General features: G+C 40.3%; 1 protein-coding gene across 1 annotated transcript in view; it reads left to right on the plus strand.

Annotated features, from left to right (window-relative positions):
- Positions 1-20434, plus strand: part of LOC124545368 (serine protease gd-like) — a 243124-nt gene extending 222690 nt beyond the window's left edge. Inside the window, exons 8-9 of the mRNA XM_047124279.1 lie at positions 4559-4715; positions 19904-20434. Of these exons, the coding sequence (XP_046980235.1) occupies positions 4559-4715; positions 19904-20115 (369 nt within the window). The 3' untranslated portion in view covers positions 20116-20434. The remainder of the gene's footprint in view (positions 1-4558; positions 4716-19903) is intronic.
- Positions 20435-23755: the final 3321 nt, after the last annotated feature.

The following is a 23755-nucleotide window of genomic DNA, read 5'->3' on the forward strand; positions in this document are numbered from 1 at the left end:
CCAGCTTATCAAACAATGGAAGCAGGTGTGTTGGGAGAGATACATCTTGACCATTGAGTGCCATACATCACTTTCCCAAGTCTGGCAAGGATCAAACATGTTTTCAGGTACCATCCCCAACTGGTGCTCCTGGTGTTAACATAAATGGCATGTTATCTACCGACGCAATTGCAATTTCCGAGCACTTTTCTGAGCACTATGCTCGAGCCTCTGCTTCAGAAAATTACCTCCCAGCCTTTCCCACTCTAAAACGGCGGCAGGAAGGGAAATATGTCTGCTTGTGTCTGTATATGTGTGGATGGATATGTGTGTGTGTGCGCGAGTGTATACCCGTCCTTTTTTCCCCCCTAGGGTAAGTCTTTCCGCTCCCGGGATTGGAATGACTCCTTACCCTCTCCCTTTAAACCCACATCCTTTCGTCTTTTCCCTCTCCTTCCCTCTTTCCTGATGAGGCAACAGTTTGTTGTGAAAGCTTGAATTTTGTGTGTATGTTTGTGTTCGTTTGTGTGTCTGTCGACCAGCCAGCACTTTCATTTGGTAAGTCACATCATCTTTGTTTTTATATATATATATATAAGTGGGGCACAGTCAACACTGGAGTGCCTCAAGGCTTGGTATTGTGACCCTTACTGTTCCTTATATTTATAAATGACCTCCCACACTGCACCACCTCACTGAGCAAGTTCACCCTATTTGCTGATGATTCTTTTCTTCTAGTTGATAAAGCAATAGGGAACAACCGGGAAACATCTGTGAACAATGCGTTTGATGACATTCTGAAATGGTTTAACTGTAATTGACTCTCTCTGAATATATAAAAAAAAAAACTCAGTATGTACAGTTTCATATGGCACATAGAGAACCAGATTATATATATATAATCTATGGCACATAGAGAACCAGATTATATATATATAATCTGGTTCTCTGTGCCATATGAAACTGTACATACTGATTTTTTTTTTTTATATTCAGAGAGAGTCAATTACAGTTAAACCATTTCAGAATGTCATCAAACGCATTGTTCACAGATGTTTCCCGGTTGTTCCCTATTGCTTTATCAACTAGAAGAAAAGAATCATCAGCAAATAGGGTGAACTTGCTCAGTGAGGTGGTGCAGTGTGGGAGGTCATTTATAAATATAAGGAACAGTAAGGGTCACAATACCAAGCCTTGAGGCACTCCAGTGTTGACTGTGCCCCACTTGCCTAAAGCTGGGATTCCATTACTGTCAGTAATTATAACCCTTTGTTTCCGATCTATATGGTAGGATTTAATCCATGTCTCCACTATTACACTTAACCCATAGTAGTCTGCTTTATTTAGCAGAATTTCGTGGCTGACACAATCAAAAGCTTTGGATAGGTCACATAGGATTCCAATTGGTGCAAATTTTCTGTTAAGAGATTCAAGAATTTAATCAGTGAAAGAGAAAATTGCATCATCAATTGATAGGCTAGGCCTGACATTGACTGGGAATGTTACGGCTGTTCAGGTGATTAACAATTCTCCTGTATACCAGTTTCTCAAGGAGTTTTGAAAAACTTGTTAGCACGGATATTGGGTGGTAGTTTGTTATATCAGTTTTTTCACCTTTCTTGAAAAGTGGTTTCACATGGGCATATTTTAATCTAAGTGGAACAATACCTTGTTTTAGGGATTCATTAAAACTGTGACATAAGACTGCATTTATATAGCAATGTCAGTGCTTAAGTATCTTCGTTGAAATATTATCAACCCCACAAGAGTTTTTTGACTTCATCTCTCTGATTGTCTTATTGATCTCACTAATTGTTATCGGGACTATCTGCATCTGGCAAACTCTGGCATTTTTAGCTTTGTGCAGAAGGGCTGTCACATCACCCACTGAGCCTTCACAGCCATTTTTTTTTTCAGCAGCTGTTAAAAAAGTTTATTGAAGATATTAGCAACTTCCTCAGTATGTTTTACAATATTTCCCTCCTGAATTAATTCTGTCAGTCATGTACTCTACTTTTTTACCACTCTCCCTTTTTATAACTTGCCAGATGGTTTTTGATTTGTTACTTCAGTTATCAATTTCAGATGTTACCTACATAGTTTCAGATTTGTTTATTACCCTTTTTAAAATATTACAGTGCAATCTAGAGTCCTCCTTTTTGATGGGATCATTAGGTAGCCTTAGGAATTCATATAAATTACTTTTGTTCTACAGGAAATTCTGATCCCTTTAGTAGTCCAGGGTTTCCGTTTTGCGGCCTGAGGATTGTTTCTCAAGATTATTTTTGGGAATACAGCTTCAAACAATGACACAAACTCATTAGAGAACAGATTAAATTCTTCATTAATATTCCTTTTCATAAATACAGGGGTCCAGTCAATTTGCAGTAAGAGAGGGTTGAAGATTACTAAGTTATCATTATTGACTGGCCTGTCAGTTTTAATGGAGTGTTTCAGTTTATCACGCAGTTTGATAACATTTACTGTAAGCAGACAGATCATTGAGAATTTGTCTTACAATAATATTGCTGCTTCTGTATCTGTCCAGGAATACACTGTCAATTATGCTCTTACAAGTACTAGTTACTCCAGTGGAAAAGATAACTACTGAAATTAGGTTAAATTATTCCGTTAGGTGCTCTAGTTCTGTTCTGCCATTAATTGTAGTTAAGAAGTTAATACTAAAATCACTCATGATAATTAAATCATTGTGTTTTTTATGACGACGACGACGACTAAAATCACTCATGATAATTAAATCATTGTGTTTTTTATATATTTGTTCAAAACTTGTTCCAAAGGGTTTAGAAACATACATATTTTCTCTGCAGGAGCCCTGTAAACTGCCAAAATTATAACTGACTTATTATTTGTGGTAATTTCCGTTCCACAGACTTCAAAGTGAGAATCTACACTGGAAGTACTTATGTCAAGGAATTTATATTTTACATTAGTTTTAACATATATTGCAGTCCTTCCTTTCTTCTTTATAGTACTACAATAGCTAGCTGCTAATGACTATCCATCAGTTTGAGGCATTTCAGTTCCGCTTGTCACATGGTGTTCTGTCAGACATATTACTTGTGCATCGTCATTAATATCGAGATTTAGAAGTTCCAGTTTGCTTCTGAGACCACTGATGTTTTGGTGGAACACACAGAGTTTACTGCTAATGGTATTTCTTGGTTTGTTGCTATGTTTCGATAGCTTAGCATCTCCCCATAAACTCGGACTGTTTGGCAAATTATTACACCTCGGATTATCACCAGTCTTAACACTTAGCCTAAAAAAGGCTTAGAAATAGATTTATGATGTTCATCGAATGATATTGACCACATTGTTACCTCTTAAGGCTTATTTCCTACTTCACTGAGCACTTTATTCACCACAACTCATTTTTCCAGGCCATTTAGATGCAGTCCATGAATCATGAGAAATTGGCGGCCAATATTGTTTATATTCACTATAGTAACACTTCTGAAGTATTTAGCAAATGAGTCATATTGTTCATCAGCTACGCTTATTTCATGATTCATGCATGACCATTGTGGTAGATCGTGACGATGCAGGATGTTGATAACAACAACATTAGTATGAGTTAAGTGACTCAAACATTCCTTTAGTTCCTGACAAGAATTTGATATTTCGTTTTTAAAGATATCATTCAATCCTCCAATTAGCACAATCTAATCATTAGTGGATAACTTGCTGACCTCTGCCGAGTTGGCATGTTTCCTCACTTCAGTTAAACCTGCACCTGACTTGATGAATCCCATAGCACCAATCATTGTAGATGCCTCATTTAGTATATGAGAGGTGATTCTGTCCCTGTGGCTGTCGACAATAAGCATCAGTTTTCTTCTTGATTTTTCTCCCTTGGAGCTTAGAGATTGTGGATGATGGTGTTCAGGAGTAGCTGCATGTTGATCAGACTGATTACCTTCAGAGCTGTTATTCACCTTAGCACTACTTATTTGAGTGTCTGTCGTATGCCAATTGAGTGTACCTTTGGTGATACATCATGATGAAAGGGTTTTGTCACTGTAAACACTGTGATCCTTAGAACTTTTTTTTCACTTGTATGACTGGCAAGCACTTATTTGTTATGTATATATCAGAAATCTCAGAGAGATCTGGGCTGTTGTTCTTATTGAGTCTGCATAATTCACTCTTCCACACTTGTACATAATGTACATTATTCTTCAGCGAGGGGACTGGTTTGCCACATTGATAATGAAATGTGCTTTTGTGTATATATGTAGGATTAGAAGGACTAAATAAATAAAAAAAATCTTTATGTGGATCATTCTGATATCTAGTATTGGTGCCATTAGCAGAGCTGAACTAAGGTTGAGCTGTTCATTTGAAGAAAAGGTGTGTTAGTACTGGAGGAAAACAAAGGCATACCACATCCAGTGCCATCTCTAATGAAGCAAACCAACTTTTGGGTTGAGGACAGCTTTTTGTTATCTTGATCTGCTTAATGCTTGGATTTTCACTCTAATATTTAGTTATTAAAATATTATTTTATTGTTAAAATGTTACATGTGTGTAATATGACATTTTAATGTTACATTAGGTTGTTGGATGGGGCCGGGATGAACTGGGCAACAGAGTCACTGATTTACCACGCAAGACAAATGTTCCTATTGTGTCCAGAGAAGACTGCATAAACAGCCGGAAGGATTTTATTTTCCTCGCCAATGAACGGACATTCTGTGGAGGCTTTCGGAATGGTTAGTGCCACTAGTAGTTTCATCAGATCAATATAAATTGAGGTAAAGACATATATAGGAACTGAGTCATGCAAACAGTGGTAACATGTAAATTGGCTCACTAATGATTAAGCAAATAACAAACATTAAATGAGGTACTATGTAAACTTCAGATGGATTAACTGCAAGCAACAGTTGATTACACTTTGTGACATAGTATGGTGGATTCTTCCCTCTGTTAAGTTTTTCTATTCTCATAAATAGAGACGGTTTTTTTCCTAAGTCTCTATTTTGTTTTCAATATGTTTATCTATTGGCATGTGACAGTCACATGAAAGTCACAACACATTATTTAGATTTAATTTCACTTGAATTTATTGTTCAGGTTATAACTTTGGTTGTTCTGTTTACCTAGATGTAATTGATTTCCATTAGGACACTCATAATTTTAAAATATATAATTAAAAGATGCTAGTACTACAGTTCACAGCATGCAAAACCCTATGAGCTAATCAGTCTATTTGAGAAAGGTCACCCCTGGCAACAGAAAGCTAAGCATTGTTACTTACCAGTAACATATTTGAAATGACCTAACACTGATTATCCTCTGAAATAATTATACATAAAATTCTGAGCCACTTGCAGTTTTTGCTTCAGATTTTGCCCTAACCACAGTTATATTCTGACTTCTGAGTACCTACTTTTGTTACCTTAATTTTTCTGTATAATATGATGTACAGCACAACTAATTAATTAATTTCATGTAATTTACCTTAATTTGCAATATGGTGCCCAATACATGTAAACAAGGGGATCCACATTGCACAAGAATAATAATGTACATCTATTTTTTCTAAATTTCTAACCAGCAACATTTTCTGTATGTCAAAGTCCCATTACTTCTTGTAGTTCATCCAAAACAGTAAAATCTGCCTCACCCAATTTTCAAAGCATAATGTAGTTTACAAAATAACAGTTTACTCTTACATCCATCTTTAGGTAATTGGACATCACCCAAAATTGGCTCTTAATGGTTAGAAATCCCACAAGAATGACCTATGTTGGTAGAGATGTGGTGACCTTTGCAACTTACCTTAGAAGACAAACCAAAGAAAGGCAAACCTATGCTTATAGTGTTTTTATATCTAGAAAAAGCTTTTAAAACTGTTACTATAATATGCTCTTTGAAAGCCCCAATGTGGCAGGGAAGGGCACCCATACCCAGGGACAAAGGGTGCCATCCTGTCCCCTCCCATCCCCTAGTTCTCAGGACAAGGGAAAAAATATAATGTAGTCAGACATTTTTCTTTCGAGAAAATGATTTAAAAGTAGGCATTATGTAGGTTTTTAACAGGGTCAGACCTGAAATTTTTTATGTCTACTTAAAAGCTGCCATTCATCTTTAGAGTATAAAAAAATAATCGATACACCCAGGTCGTGGCCTCCCCTACAAGCTATGATATGGGCGCTGTTGGTAACAGGGATAACGATAGGGACCAAAACATTTGTGACAAGTACCATTTGATACTTGTGAAAATAATAAACATTGTAATCATTGCAAACAATTTTTTAAAGAAAAAACTATGTGATTTTATTGGAGCGATCACCAATGTACATAACTGAGAGTTGGAAGTTTGAATGGTAAATGCAGAACTAAGAAGAATTTTGAAAATATACTCAACTAGAGGAAGTGTAGTTCAATGATTTCCCTGGATATGTTGTAGTTACATTAATTAACTAACACTGTTACAAATTACTCTCCATTTATTGCATCTAGTTTCAACAGTCGAACTTTACTTTTTCATGTCCAGAAACCAATCGTAGTGTTCCATTCAAGTATTAGGCCATGTTCAGGGCTTCTTTCTTGTCCAAATCATTGAGGTTGCATCTGCAGGGGCAGTTTGGACAGGACAGGATGTGTTCCATGTCTTGCACAGCACCAAAATCACTTATCATTCAAATTACCATGACCCCACATGATCATAGTATTTTTCACTGGTGCCATGCATGTTCTTATGCAGTTAATGGTCCTCCGTGTTTACCTTTTACAGCATCTTAGCTGTCTAGGGTCACACTCAGTACCAAAAAGAGCATGTTGATCGTTGATGATTTGTCTGAGCTTTTCTGTGAATTTGTGAGATGTTCTTCAGGACCTGGGACTCACAAAATGAGCAGCTCTGTAAAGATTTGGTAGAGGCATAGGTTCCATACACCCTGTTGTGAGTCAACATGTTTTATTAATGCTTGCGTAGAACTATTCACGTGGGTGGATCTGGTCCATACTGGGCAGGTGTATTCAGCTGTAGAGAAGCATGGTGCTTTGGTGGTGGGCCTCAGGATAGTAGTTTTTGCTCCCCAAAGGATGACATGGAAGGAGTCTCTAAGAGAGCTTTCTCGAAATGGGAAAGCATAAAATTGATCAGAGAATGCAAGTGTCCCCTGCAAATGTTACCCACAAAGATAACAGCCAATCCTTCCACCACTGGAAATCTGTCTTCAACAGTCAAATAAATACATTATTTTACACATGTATGGCAACAACTAACACAGACTATTGACTTGAACTGAACTACGCACACACACACCACACACGCACACACACACACACACACACACACACACACACACACACACACACACACACACACACACAAACTGTACTGCACTGGCATGTGCTGACAGCACAGTATAAATCACATGTAACAATTACCATATTACATAGTATTACTTAAATGAGTAAATATTTTGAATTACAATAAACACATATAAAACCCTGGCAATTTGAATACCAGATTCATTACTGTAAAATATGGTGACAAGTCTAATTCGATTCAATTCAATTTATTAGCATCCTTGTAGTACATCATCAAAATGACATAGGACTTGTCAATAAACATTACAATTTAAAATACATGTACATGAAAATTTATAATTGAATTTACTTGTCACTTAGACATTACAATTTTAATAGAACTATAAGAACATTAACATAAAAATATACAAGTAGGATAACAACATACAAAAAAAACTATTGATTTTTCACATCAAAGATTATTTCCATTCTTACATTAACACTGTTTCACACTGAGGGAATATGGTATAGTTGTAGGTAAACAACTAGAATTCTCTCATATACAGATTTATTCACATTTAGCGTCTACACGGATACAAGTCTGGAGGCTAACTGCCGTTAGCGTCCAACATGCTCTCCAAAGCCCTCTCCTCAAAGATAGCACACTTACGCACAGAACAAATATCGATTTTTATGGCGCTCTACGCCACATAGCCCCCCCGTGCTGTATGGAGTACGTCCCTGTGAATGGGGGGGATGAGAAGTTAGGAAGGTAACACACAGTTCTTCTGCGTCAGGCGGAAGCGGTCGACTGGTAGGAGACCGGAGGGTGAAGCCCGGTACGTCGACGGTGAAGTCAGCAAGCGACGCCGGCGGCTGAAGACGACATCCCATCCTGGAGTGCAGGTGTAGCACTTCGTCAGCCAGCAGGTGGAGAATCACCTTGCCAGAAGGCCTAACAAAGGCACGCAAATTGCCACACGCAGCACTTCTGCTCAATTTAAAGCGGCGCACCACACGAGATTCTGCACTTCCTCCCTCAATATTGTCATACGCGAGTACCACACACACTGTATCGCCATCTACGACAACAGATAATTTATGTATGTCATCAGGGTGCACATGTGTTGCGAATTCTTGGATGGCACCTGTACGAGCAATGGTAGGGAGGCAGGGAGGTGTGGGAAAGCCATGGCAGGGGGAAGAATCTGCTAAGACGGGGGTGGCAGGTGCACTAGACTGTGCAGGAGACAACCTCGGGCGATCAGCTGACAGACGAGGGAGCGTGACCGAAGGCAACGAGGAGCCAGCGTGGGTTGAACGGCGTGACAAAGAGCTGTCACACGAAGATGGTAACACAATGGTAGAATCCGAGTGGTTGGCAGTTCGACTGCGAGGGCTGTGAGGAGTGAAGCCCCGAAAAGATTGGCCACTCGAATTAGATGAACGCGGAGAAGGAAGAGTGCTCGGCAGAGAAACACGCTGTGGAAAATCAATACCCAAATGCATGGTGTGGGAAGATGGATGGCCGCTCGAAGCAGGAGTGGGAGAAATAGGGGCAGAATCAGAGAAGTTCACCTGAGGCTCAATGAAAGCTGGTTTCACTCGGTTGAGTGAGACCGTGGTTACAGAGTCTTTTATGAGGAGATCCATGTTATTCTCAGAGCGGTTGACGACCTTTTAAGGACCTGTGTAGGGCGACTGAAGCGGGGCTTTGACTGAGTCATCTCTGAGAAACACGTATTCAGAAGAGTCTACCGTGCGCGGTACGTACACGCGCGGAGGTGTATGAGCAGCCGGAGGGGGCGGCTGAATTTTGCTGCAGTGCAAGCACACCCACTCAAGAAGTGAAGGGAGTTCAGAGGGCCGTGGAAGTGGGGTCGGAGTGACTAATTCTCCAGGCAAAACCAGAGGTTGGCCATATACAAACTTGGCTACGGACCCCTTGAGGTCTTCCTTGAAAGTCGCACGAAGGCCAAGAAGCATGAAGGGCAGTGCCTCTGTCCATTGTGAGTCATGGCAACGCAGGGCAGACTTCAGGGTGTGATGCCATTGCTCGACAAGCCCATTGCTTTGTGGGTGGTATGCAGAAGTATGAATTTTGACAATACCACAGATTTTACATAAGTCAGAGAAAACTGAAGACTCGAATTGTCACCCCTGGTCAGTGGTGAGGTAAACAGGTGAGCCAAATCTAGAGATCCATGAATCTAAGAATGCTCGACTTACTGTCTCAGAGGTAATGTTCGGAATAGGCACAGCCTCAGCCCACCGAGTCATCCTGTCAATAGCTGTAAACAAGTAACGGAAACCCTCGGAAGGGGGCAAAGGGCCTACGAGGTCGACATGAACATGGTGAAACCGGCCTGGAGGTTGGGCAAAACAGCCAAGGGGTGGAGAAGTGTGCCTGGAAACTTTGTTCTGTTGACACACCATGCATGCCCTTGCCCAAGATTGACAGTCACGGCACATGTTTCTCCAGACAAACCGTTCAGCTACCAGACAGGTGGAGGCTTTGACACCGGGGTGTGCTAATGTGTGTAGTTTGTCAAAGACCTGGCGTTGAAGGGGCTTAGGAATGAATGGCCGCAATGTACCAATCGATTCATCACACCACACTAAGTCAGATATGCCAGGGAAAGTAGAGCGTACCGGTTGGAGAGAGGAGCTGTGGTCTGAAATTAACTGCATGGTATCGGGGTCTGCCGATTGCAACCGAGGTAGGTCCGTTAAGTCAATTAAGGTTGTGACAGCACCAACACGCGAGAGAAAATCAGCGACCACATTGTCCGCTCCTCGGATGTAGCGAATGTCATTTGTGAATTGCAAGATGTAATTGATGTGACGAAAGTGTCGTGGGGGCGGATCAGCCGCAGGATTTTTTATGGCAGGAACCAACGGCTTGTGATCAGTGAGCACATAGAAATCTCATCCCTCAACATCAGTTCTGAAGTGTCTTATGGCCTCGTAAACTGCAAGTAGTTCTCTGTCGAATGCTGAGTATTTCTTCTGCGCGTTGTTTAGCTTTTTTGAGAAAAACTGCAGGGGGGTCGTAACATCGTTGTCTGTCTGACTCAGTACTGCGCCGATAGCATTGTCACTAGCGTCAGTAGTGATAAACATTGTTGCATCCGCCCGTGGGTGAGCAATAGTGACAGCGGAGGCCAACAGCTGTTAGAGTTCATTAAATGCCTTGTCCATGTCTGGTGTCCATGGTACCTGGCAGGTGCCAGAAGTTTGTGGGCCAGCGAGAGCATCTGTGAGAGGAGCCTGCACCGCAGAAGCGGCTGGCAAATATTTCCGGTAATAATTAACTGTTCCGATGAACCTGTGTAATTCCCTGTAGGTCTGAGGGCGTAGCATCTCGAGAACAGGCTTGATCTTGTCCTGTGGTGGTGTCAGACCGTCCGATGACACAACATAACTTAGGAATGTGACGGATGACTGGTGCAATTGAGTCTTTTTATTGTTCAGTTCAATACCAGCGGCTGCTAAAATATCTGTCACGACTTGAACACGCTCCTCACTCTGTTCTAAAGTAGAAGCAAAAACCAATATGTCGTCCATATATACGAAACAAAAGTCTAGATGAGATAAAGTTTGATTGATGAAATGCTGCCACTTTTGGGGTGCATTTTTCAACCCAAACGGCATAAATTTGTATTGGAACAGCCCGAAGGGAGTGGTTATGGCAGTCTTTTCAATGTCCTCCGGAGCCATAGGAATCTGATGAAATGCGTGCTTACAGTCCAAAACAGAGAAGTACTTTGCACCTGTGAGCACATGATTGAAGTCTGCGATGTGTGGGACCGGATATTTATCAATGATGGTGCGGGCATTTAAACGCCTATAGTCTCCGACCATACACCAAGTACCGTCTTTCTTTTGGTCAAACAGGATAGGACTAGCCCAGCAACCGGAAGAAGGTTCAATTATTCCCTTTTGTAACAGATCGTCCAATTGTTCTTTTGCAATTTTCGTAAATTCCGGCTTGAGGCGGCGTGGACGTTGTGATATGGGCAGGCCATCGGTTAGGCATAACCGATGAACTGTGCTGTTAGTGACTACTGCAATACGTGGCGCGGCATGATAGTCAGATGTCCGTGAAGCGAAGCAGGCAGTGGCGGACGGGCCAAGCTGTGGCGCTGAGGGCACGGAAGTACAGGTGTGCCACCCGCTCATAGGCTGCATAAAGGCCGCACACATGTTAACATGGGCGAGGTTGGTGCACTGGTTCTTGGTAGCGGGCCGTGCCACTACGAGCGCTGTAGGCACGAGTGGGCGTGGCCGGACAGCAGATGGCCGTAGTTCATTGCCACAAGCTTGGAAAGTTAATTTTCCATTCGGAATGCAAGGAGCATGAGCACTTAGGCGTATCTTATCATTACAAAAGGGGGTGCTGACACAGTTTACAGAGTTCACAACATTGTCGTTAACGTGCGCGGGCACGGGAACACCAGATTGGCACGGACTGATCTTGTCTGTAGCCGACGAGTCGTCTGCTTGTAGTGCCGCGAGGCGTTGTTGTGTGGAGGCCAACTCGTGGTGTATGTCACGGAGATGCAGCAGCATTTCCATACATTCCATCCGCAACTTAGAAGACTTGGCGCACTCCACTAGCCACTTGTTTGTCCAAGATTGCAGCTCCAAGGATAGGTTTACACACTTCTTAGCACAGCACACATGTTTGGTGTTAGCCGAACTGTCACTCGGCGAAGCGAAAGGAATATGTTTGTTAAGGGAGGGGTAAAACACAGTATTTTGCACAAAATCTAGTGACAACTGATAGTGCTTGAGGAAATCAATTCCGAGAATAGGTTCTTCAATTGTTGACACTAGAAACGTCCACTCCAGCTTGCACTCGGGCGAAAGTTTCACTGTATACAAAGTGGAACCCGAACACTGTAGGGTAGACAAGTTCACTGCACGAAGTACTGTTTTGTGTGGTTGCACTTTATTGGTTGCTAGGCGAACCGGCAGCAAAGAGACGTCTGCGCGAGTGTCTACCAGAAAACATACACCTGATCGTAAATCGCGAACATAGACTCGACCACACTTACTGTTATTGTCCGAAACGGAGTGCAACGTGGGATGGTGCCCGTTGTTTACATTGCAGGAGGTGGCACCGTAGCCTACCTGCGGTTGGAGTTTGGGTAAGAACACGGTGACTGGCATTTGCGAGCTTGCTCCCCGAATCTCGTGTGGAAGAAACAGTAAGGTTGGGCGAGCCTGTGCCCTTGTGGGTAGTTGCTAGGTGACGGAGTATGTGCCCCAGAGTCTTCCACAGAGGCCGATGCACTGTCGTTGTGAGGATTTGAAGGTGCAGGCAGGGCGGCTAGTTTAAAAAAACTTGTTATCAGCAGCACCAGACAAGGGCGTGGCGTCAGAAAGCGTCTTAGTGTGGTCACGTCCAGAATGCAGTGCACGGAGCTCACGTTGCCTGGCGGAGTATGCTCTGTCGGCGGCGCGTAAACGTTCATTTACTGGCCTATCTTCATATGCAGAGATTGCAGTCTGGACAGGCAAAGGCAGCTTTTCAGTCCAGATTTCTGCGAGCGTGTCATCAGGCATAACTTGCTCATCGACGAGAAGACGGATGCACCGCCACAGCTGGGACGGAGACCTGTCGCCGAGACGCTCTTCGTAGATGAGCTGTCACACATTTTCTCTCCTGGTTTTAGAGACGTGCTCCAGTATCGTTTGTTTCGCCACAGCATACTTGCGGGCTAGGGGGGGGGGGGGGGGGGTGCTTTGACCAGATCATAAATTAAATCGACGCGGTCGTGAAGATGGTTCATGAGGCAGGCGAAGTGTGCATCGTCGTCCAAAGCACAGACATTGAATGTTTGCTCAACCAGGTTAAACCAGAACTCCGGGTGAGCGGGTTTGAAGTCTGGTAATTTCGGCAGATTCAGCACTGCAGTCACTGTGGAGGTGCGCCTATTACTTCGGACGGAAGTAGAGCATGCAGAAGATTGCGAGTCTGGATTATTGGCGTCCCGTAATGCGGGAATCGCGAAATTGACTTGACGCCGGGGGGGCCGCTGAGAAGCGACGGACGCTCGAACGGTGTGAGGATCGTAGTCAAAATGTGCATTCTCATTGACGTGGTAGCTCGGAGAGAAGCCACAAGTGCTTAAGTACGTTGGTGAATGTCCGTTATGCACACAGTATTCACTCGACCGTGAGTGGTGGGGCTGGTTGTAGATGTCGGAGTAATTACTATCCAGCACAGAATTGTTGACCTGATTAGAAGCAACACAAGGATCCCACACACATCCACAGGATGCACACTGGTGTGATATTTGCTGTTTGGCGAGCATTGAACACCTGTTGACTAGCCGGCGCGGAAGGATACACACGTGGCGGGAACTGATTCGAGTTTGAATTTACTACTGGATTTTCCAAAGTATCAAAACCTCGCTCGACGCCACGAACTGTATTGAATTGTGTGTTCGACACAGGAGTAGAAATGTTCTGACCAACACTCTGTGGAGAACATGTGGGAAGGTCCAGGCTACCAAAGCCAGAGTCCACGACCGTTGGCGGTTGGAAGAAACTGGCGGCACTCGATGAATTCCACTGCATGTTCTGGCTGAAGGATTCTGAAGACTCTTGCGGCATGCCCACTATGACGGAAGGAGTGCTGGAGAGATGTTGCTGGAATCCGGGCAGTGGTGAATGCTGAAAGGCCATTGCCTGGAGCTGAACAAAGGCCCTTGCGATCGCAGAGAAACCCGACGCGGTAGGCACATAAATAACCTTCAGGCGGTAACTCAGACGCGTATTACACAAAAACGGGGTCACCAGTGAGGGAATATGGTATAGTTGTAGGTAAACAACTAGAATTCTCTCATACACAGATTTATTCACACTTAGCGTCTACACGGATACAAGTCCGGAGGCTAACTGCCGTTAGCGTCCAACATGCTCTCCAAAGCCCTCTCCTCAAAGATAGCACACTTACGCACAGAACAAATATCGATTTTTATGGCACTCTACGCCACAACACTTTCATAGAAACAGCAAGTATTTAAATGTGAGCAATTACACATATTTATTGTGTCAGGGAAATATTAACTGCACTTTTATTGTCAATGACTCATAAACTCTTCAGTACTGTAAAAACCATTGCTCAATAACATGTTTTTTAATTCTCTTTTAAATATGTGCAGTTTTGGTATTATTTTTAGTTCTTTGGGGAGAGCACTGTCGGGGATTTTGGGTTGGTTAGTACACTTTTGTGATACATAGCTGTTTTATGAGTTTCTCTGTGGAAATCATTCCTATTCCTCGTTTCGTAGTTGTGAAATTCTCTGTTTAATGTAGAAAATTCCTCGTGTTCTTTTAAGAAACATATGCTTTCATATATGTATAAGGATGATAGTGTCATTATTTTTAATTCTTTGAAAGCATGCCTACAAGAATCTCTATATCCTATACCTTTTGTTATTCTGACTGCCTTCTTTTGTAGTCTAAATGAATGTTTTGTTAGACTGTTGTTCCCCCAAAACTGTACACTGTATCTTAATAAACTGTGCATGAATGAGAAATAAACACATAAAACTGTTGTAATAATACATGAGCTTTTAAGCATTCTAAGTATATAATATAAACATAATTTCAATACCAACACATCTTTAGACTGAAAAATAGATAAATACCATTTGTAAACAATTAGTACAGAAAAATGTTACTTTACATTTTAATTATGCAGTATTTTTATAAGTAACATCCTCCCAAGTCTTCAACACAATATTAGCAAATTTCTACAGTCATGTGTTTGACAGAAGTTTCCTAATTTTCTTTCAAGTTAATTCTAAATTGTTATGATGCCTTCTAGAACTTTTCAAAACCAGTTTTTAAAGAAAAGAAGAAGAAGAATTTGGTATCTTCTGGAGTAATGTTTAGTATACTTCATTTACACCCTAAACATACATCAAAACTGGTAGACAACCACAGTTTACAGTAAATACAAAAGTTTAAATAATTTTGATATTTGTACTGAGTTCTTCATTAAATTAAGGGGATCAGATTCTACACCAGTCTGTACTATTACATGGTTTGGACAAGAAGGGAACAGAATAACTACCGAAGAGGTGATGAGCCAAATTGGGGTGAAAAGCAATTTACGGTACAAGTTAACTAGAAGAAAGAATTGGTTTTAAGGATACATTCTGAAACATCCGAGAATAGTCATTTGTTTGTGAAGGTAAGTGTGAGAGGTAGAAATTGTACAGTGAGACCAAGGGTTCAGTACAGTAAACTGTTTCAGATGACTGTAGGATGCAGTACTTCACTGTAAATGATGCATGGTCAGACTAACGTGGAGGGCTACATCAAAGAAATCTCCAGATGGTAGACTGTGCAATAAATACAAAAAATTTGTTAATGAGAATAATAGAAAGAAGTCAACTGTTTTCATCCCTAAACTCTGATATTAATGTTTTGCAGTAGTTGCAGAGCTTAAATGTTTAAGATAGACTGCAACATGTGACTTTCATTTCAATTATTATCAATATAAACACCTAAGAATTTAGATATTCTGTTTCAATTTCTCTCATTCACTAATTCTAATGAATGAGAATTGCCTGTATTGTGTTTTGTCAGTTTAGTGGTAGTTTATTCACAGAATTAGTAAATAATCAATTAATTATTAATTATCAAGAATAAGTATTTACATTTTCAAGTGTTGGAATTTTTCAGTAGGTTGCATTGCCAGCAAAGAAAATTATTTCTGCTTCTTGTACATCGACAGCTGAGCTATAAGTAGCAAGAAGGGCAGACCAAATATTGACTCCTTTGGTACACATTTAGTGATTGTTTCCTTTTCTGAAGAGATCTGTTTCATTCTGTATGCCTCTGAGATTTTTAATGTGACACTCCAGTTTTCGTGCAACATAATTAAAAATATCAAACAATAGAAAATATAGGATGGAATGTAACAATACCAGAGAAGGAAAGTTGCTACTCACCATATAGCGGAGATGCTGAGTCGCTGACACACACACACACACACACACACACACACACACACACACACACACACATATGCATAAATGCAACTTGCACACACGTCTGCAGTCTGAGAGAGCTGAAACCACACTGTGAACTGAGACAGCTGACAAGTGTGTGTGTGTGTGTGTGTGTGTGTGTGTGTGTGTGTGTGTGTGTGTCTACTACTGACAAAGGCCTTAATGGCTGAAAGCTTTAATTGTGTGAATCTTTTTGTTGTGCCTATCGTGACTCATCTATACTCACTCTAGTGGGTACACCAAACCACAGGAAAAAAAAAAAAAAAAACACATGTTCCTGTAAGTTCGCAGTAGGCTGAGTCCATGAAGTGAATGAAGCACTAAAAAGTTCAGTGACATAGCGAAGTCAGCACAGCAATAAAACAGTTCCAGATCAGTAAGCACTCGAGACCAGAAACAAACTAAGTCAACTTGGGTGTGCAGTGGTGTCATATAAACAGCTACAATGTACGGCAAGAAATGAACCATGCAGCAGACTTAGCAGCAAATATTTTCCACCAGGTGCCACCATATGATGTGCACATCTTGGTGGTGGCTCTGCTTACAACAGCAACCACTGTCGGATATAAAAAATACAGTACACTGAAAGATGGTTGGCATGAACTCATGGGCCTAGAAATGAAAGTTAGATTGGTTTTATTGAGAGTAATCACAACTTTATTTCAGAGATGTAGCTACTACAACAAAAGAGAAAGTTTAGACGAGTAATGAATTCAAGTTACAGAATTACTGAGTCTTGGCTGTTGGTGGTGTAGTTCGGAAACAAGGTAAACATTAGTGACAACTTGCAATGTTTGTCATGACAACGTCTGACACTTGGGATCTTGCGCTACGCCAACATCAATAGACGCTGAATAAAACCATCATAAAAGATATTGATGGAACATGATTAATATTTTGTAGTTCTAAAAATTAAAGTTAACATATATTAAATTGAAATCACTGTATAGGAAGCCTACTACATGAAGTTGGAATGGATCATCAACAACGTGCTAAAAAGTTTGGAAAATAAAAAGATGCCATATTTAATTTATGATGTGAAACAGACGTGTCTGGCAGTAAAGGAAGCCAGCACAGCTGGAAAGCTATTTGTTTCAGGGCACACTTGGTGATTAAGAGGTGCCAAAAATAATTGGGCATGAAATGGGTAAAATAGTTACCTGGTACTTCTGGCACATACTTGCAACTACACTGGACTGGTGTGCACTGCACTCACTTATTAATCCAGTGTTGATATCAGAGTGGAAAAACTGGGCATCCAGCATCAGTCTTTACTGGGATCTACTTGAGACTGGGCCATGGAACACATAGTAGAGTACCTTTTGCATACAGGACAGTGAGAATCTATGGTAAAATGGTTCTGGATATGAAACTTCATAGATAAATCAAACTCTGGTGAGATGTAGTAGCTAAAGTCACAAGCTACATGGCATTGTGAGAACTGAACTGCCAAGAGTATGGTTGGGAGAAGTTGACTCGTTTAAGCAGAAGCAAAGATTCCTTCTCATGATAGTTAAGAATACAAAGTTTTTGGAAAGCAAGGGGATAAAAGGTGTACTTGCAGCAGATGTTACCAACGTGGGCAGTGGAGCAATGTGATGATATGCTAGCTGACAAGAGCTTCGCTGGCCACTGATATTTGATGAGCGTGGTACATTGACTCCTGCTGTCACTGAAAGTGAACAAAGTAAATCACCACAACTCAAATCCCTAGTCAGTACCTCAATATCCTCTATTACCTGACTGAGGGTAGCACTATCTTTTACAGTACTTATGATCTGATACCTCGATCTTAGTTTTTCTTACTGCTGTTCGCCTAAATCCCACTCATGGCAGCTACTTTATGGCATGACCTCCCTTTTTCTACACAGCTCAGCTTGTGACACATCTCTTAAATTCTTATTAAATGTCTACTGTGCCATACTTCAATGTACAGCTGAATGTGGCTTCTCCTCTTCAACAAGTTAGAAGCTAGATCTGTTCTGGAGCTCCCATTTCACCTTATTCTGTTACCTTTTCCCACATCCCTCCCTCCTCCCCCCCTTCCCCAACAATTTAACAATTTCTGTAATTCAGTTTAAATGTACTCAGTTTATGGCTGAAGGACACAAAACTTAATTTTTTGTTCGTTAATCTTCATATCTTTTAAATATACTATTCATATTGATGAGGGAGCCTCAGTTAGAATCCTGTTTTCTGTTCCACTCAAGTTAAACTGCAGTTCACAATCTGTGCACATCAGTGTCAACCTATTAACTAACCTTCTGCAACATGCACATTTGTCGCACATGCTCATACTGGGCAATTGAAAAGTTTGTATTTGCAAGCGTTGCTGCAGCATACATGCAACCCAGCATGACTCTGATGCTGGTATGTAAGAACTGATATGTAGGCAAGGGCTAAGTGTGGCCTTAGAATGGAAACTTCCTGATCACCCATTATAAATAATTACAAATCTCTATGCATTTCCAGATATTAGTGGCCTGTTACACTTAAGTTTATACTAACAGGTAAGCATAAATAAATTAGGTCCACCAACTTCATAAACTGAATGTCCACACATAAGCTTAATCAAAATCAAACCTGGAGTAACTCCTGTGGGTTAACACAAAATTCTTGACAACTTAGCCTTTTAAATGAAATACAAATGCAAACAAATAAAGCCACATGGAGTTTATCCTGTTTCATCATAAGCAAATTTAAATCTGAGTGTATGACTTTCTTTCTTAAAAACTTTTCACTTGCAGACTGGAAAAGTGAAACTTTCATTATTTGAACTAGAATATGCACTAATACACTTATTTACTATGTAATACAGAACAAAGCAACTAATAATAATTAACTAATAACTTAACATTATGGTAGCAAATAACAGGGTCTCATATGGCACAGGCATTAACATATACAATATGTCCTGGGTGTAATGGTCAGTTTCACAAATGCAGTCATTTAAAGCAAACAAGTTTCAAAAGGACATATGCCCTATTTCAAATGGTTTCTAAGATAGAACACATTTACTGTCATTGTGTCAACATATTGCAATAATGTAGAAGTCAGGATGAACAATTTGATATATTACCACTTGTGGTCTATCAAGTTGAGAAACTACCTAAGCTATAGCACACGTATGTCATATATTTTCAGTATTTTCTTGTTCTCTTCATGCAGACGATTAGTCCTAAAGAAAAGATGAATAGGACCTTTTGTGCTGGAAATTTAATGTAGCTCAATTTCATACTGAGACACATTTTTGCTACAGGTCACAGTTTTTGATTTACGCAAAAAAAGCATGCCAAAGTGACATAAAATGTGTTACATCTCGGAAACCATTTGTATTAGAGTATATGTCCATAAGTAGTCTTTTGTTACAAATGAGTGTTCTTGACATATTGATCATTTCTCCTGGGTCACCCTGTGTAGAAAGATATCTTTCCCTTTCTTTCCAGTGTATGTGAAGCATGGCTCTGAGCACTATGCGACTTAACTTCTGAGATCATCAGTCATGTGAAGCATGTTACAAATTTCTTTGCGATCACTGATGCAGCTTAGCCATTTAAGAATATTTTCTGACATGTACGACTTTTGCTTTCTATTGTCAACAGAGACAGGGCCCTGTTCAGGTGACAGTGGAGGTGGTCTCTTCCTTCCCTCTGATGGAGAAAGTGGAAGACAATGGTTTCTGCGTGGAATTGTAAGCCTCTCTCTGCGTGATCCTGAAACAGGAAGCTGTGACTTGAGGCAGTACATTGTCTTCACAGATGTTGCACAGTTTCGGGACTGGATTTTGAAAATAATGCAGAAACAGGTATACTGACCGTAACAGAAGTGTGATTTACTTCTTATGTTCAGGTGATTCTGAAAACTAAGAGACAATAGTGACTGTTGATCAAAACTTCAATGCACTTACAATATTATGAAGAAGACAAAAACCATGATAGTGGTTACATGCTGTGCTGTGACGTGACAACTGATAAAATATATTAGTAACTGTGGGTGATGTGTTTAGTACTGTCTATGTTGCAGGAAGAATCTGATGGCAGTAGCAGTTTCAAAGAAAGTACATGTGCCATACAAAGTACAAAAGTTGATGGAACCTATGGATAGTGCTTTACCATACATGTTAATAAACTGAAACCTACCCATAATTCTATAATAATTACTTAGTGTGCACATCTGCATTTGATTTACTATAGAAAAAAAGCTTTTTTGTGGTCATCTAGTTACTAAACCTTACTACAGAATATAAAGACATTGCAGAAGATTGAATTCAGGGTGTATTCTGCAAATTTTTAAAACATTAAAACCTCATAATAATTACATTACTTAAATTTCACTGTTGGCTGGCTGCAGGTGATATTTTTAATGGACAAAAATTTGACAATTTTACTACAAGCAAATATATTTTTGTAAACTATTTTTTACTGAGATTCATTTTCTACTTGCTACCAGAAACCAAATAAAAATACTGATATTTGTGTGCAGAGACACAGAAAATAGAATGAAAAGACTGTAGTGAATCCAGTCATGATATCATAAAGCAGAACATTTTTCATATGTCATAGCATAACTGCTAAACCTGATTAATTTTGTTTTAGAATCTGTAATTAGTTACAAATATGACAACACAAACTGTAATTAAGTGATTTTCTAAAAAACTTGATATTAAGGAAACCAACCACCTTAAAGGGTAGGTGTTCAGTACAGAGGATGGGTGCCAAACAAGAGGTTGGCGATTCTACCTAAGCTCAAGTATGTTAGATGTGGTGGACAGATGGATATAAAATTGTTGAGTGCTAAACAGTGTGGTCTTCAGTCCTCTGTTTCAAGATTGTGGTACTGTTATATGAGTAGCCATTCTTGTTTAAACAGAAAACAAAGGTCATGTAGCTACAGTAAAATTAATAAAAAATTTCACTACATTCTCCAGTACATCCATTCATACCACTGTCCTGTTAATAGTATTAAAAAGACAGTTGATAGAAGAAAAATGGTTGGTTGATCACAATACTAATGGGGTGCACCAGCCACCCAAAACACACATTAAAATCTTTGTCAAGTGGAATTGGGCCTTGCTACCACACAAACTGTCATCAGTTTTCTTTCTATGTGGACATGGGAGTGGCGATGATATGGAGAAATAAAGCATAGGAAGACAAACTGAATGAGAGACAACAACATGTAGGAAACAAGTGCAAAGAGGGCTTGGAATTGGAGAAAAGCAATAATAGTGATAGGCATGGGACAAAAGGTAGATATAGATGAAAGAATGATGCATGTGAAGACTGAAGCTCAAAAAGCTGTGGAGCAGACAGATATGTTTGAGAGCCTATGCCAGGTTACATAATTCTGAGAGGTGCAGAGGCAGTGATCCACACAGCATTAGCTACAAAGTCAACATTAAAAATGGATACTTTGTGCTTAACAATAGTATCCTCAGCAATTGGGTATAAGCAGATTCACCTTTGGCCACAGCTTGACAGTAACAGTTGGCATGGGCAGATGGTCAGTTCATGTACAGAGGTGTGAAAATTATTAGATTCAAGGTTGTTTTTTTTTAAAAAAAAGTACATATTTTAGAGTTCAGAAGCATTTATTCACCAAATGGGAATGCATTAGTGTTTGTGTGTAGGCCTTTATTCTTAATGAGCAATTAACATGTCTTGGCATTGTTTCTATGGGTTTTGAGCATGAATTTCTGACACCTTCATCTTCATAATGAAGTCATATTTTGATCAGCTTCTCAATGAGTTGCAACCTTGTTGTAATGTTGATCTTCCTCAACTTCTGCTTAACAGTTGCCCACAAATTCTGTAGAGGGCTCATGTCTGGACTATTTCCAGGACAAGGCAAAGTTTTTACAATGTTTTCAGCTAAGAATCGTGCAATTGACTTAGCTTTCTAACAAGGTTTAACATTGTGCATGAACACAGTCACCATCGGGAAACCATTCCTTTCCCTGATGTAAAAGCCTGTTTTCCAGAACTTTCCTATGCTGATTTTGATTCATAGTGCCTTCCACAATGTAGAGGCAGCCAGTACCCTTTGCTGACATAGCCTTCCACACTATTAAGTCATGAGATATTTTACGGTCTGTTTTGTACAAAACTCAGAAAAAACTTCAACTGTTCTTCAGAAATACTGGCTACTTTCTTCAGATAGGAGAATATAGACTCCTCAGGAAAGCAGACAAAAAAGCAGTTTAATCATAAAAAAATCTATGAATTCATATGTTATATTCTCATATGAACAGAAGAAAAAAATTCTCCATGTCTCTTTCAATATTTTCTAAAAACAAGTATTCATCTTACAAAGGAATTTTTCACATAGAGATTCTCAACCAGTTTATATAAAGTTTATTACCTTGCTCCGGTCCTCTCCAAACTGATTTCTAGCTTCATGAGCCCCTTTGTCCCTTTGCACTCATTGCAGGGGTAAGTTTTGCTTTTTAGCATGTTCATCAAGTTAGAAGCCTTGCACTAATAAGTCTTTTGCGGACTGTGAAGGTACAAACATTGACTCCAAAGTTCTCCATGGCCTTCTTCAAATCTTGGCTGGTAGCTCTTCTGTCATTTTCGCCGTCTAGACAAATTTGCATTGAGTTCTAGGGGACAGTTTGCACTTGCATCTATAGTTCCCTTGACGTGCAGGACTGAAATTATGGCCATCTTTCGTTGCCTGTCAAATGCGGCTTGCAGATTTTTGTGAAATTTGTAACCTGTTTACTGTTTCTCACTGTGAAACTTTTCTTGGTGACAGATGATTTTTCCAACCCATAAACAACAAATATTTGACAAACATAAGAATTGTTGATAATAATGAAAATGCAAGTAGAAACACTCATAAATTATTGTTTGATGGTACATTAAATGTAAAACACACCTTAGGTATGAGCCAGCCGAATTAAACTGCAACCATGCCATCTCTGCCCCAACAACAACAATTGACAACTTAGGAAGTGCTGCCAACATTGTTACTGGCACAGTTCTGCCAATAGCAAAGGTAAATATCACCACGCAGATGTAATTGAGTCAATTCCAGTATCACATGACTGAATAATTCCAGAATGAGAGAAACTAGAAAATATCAAACTTCTCATTTTGAGTCTAAATTTTCACACCTCTGTACACAGAGAAAGCTGTGCATGGCCTACACAAAACTGAATATTGTTGTAACGGCGACCGGAACAGTCGCAGGGTTGAAGTAGCGGAAAAACGCGGCGGGACCCGCAGAGCGGCCCGCGAACAACAACACAACGGACCTTACGACAACAACAAGAACGAGACAACAGAGTCAAGAAAACCTAACTAGACAACCATGTCCACTCATAAACAAAAAACGAAAGTAAGTACACTGTCTAAAGCGAGGCGATATGTCAAGAGACGTATGCAATGTTAGACTGACTGGCTGAGCGAGAGGCAGGCACTTCAGTACTCTGTCAGGGATGCCGCTATTGG

This window comes from Schistocerca americana, chromosome 8 (assembly GCF_021461395.2).
Source record: "Schistocerca americana isolate TAMUIC-IGC-003095 chromosome 8, iqSchAmer2.1, whole genome shotgun sequence".
Classification (NCBI taxonomy): domain Eukaryota; kingdom Metazoa; phylum Arthropoda; class Insecta; order Orthoptera; family Acrididae; genus Schistocerca; species Schistocerca americana.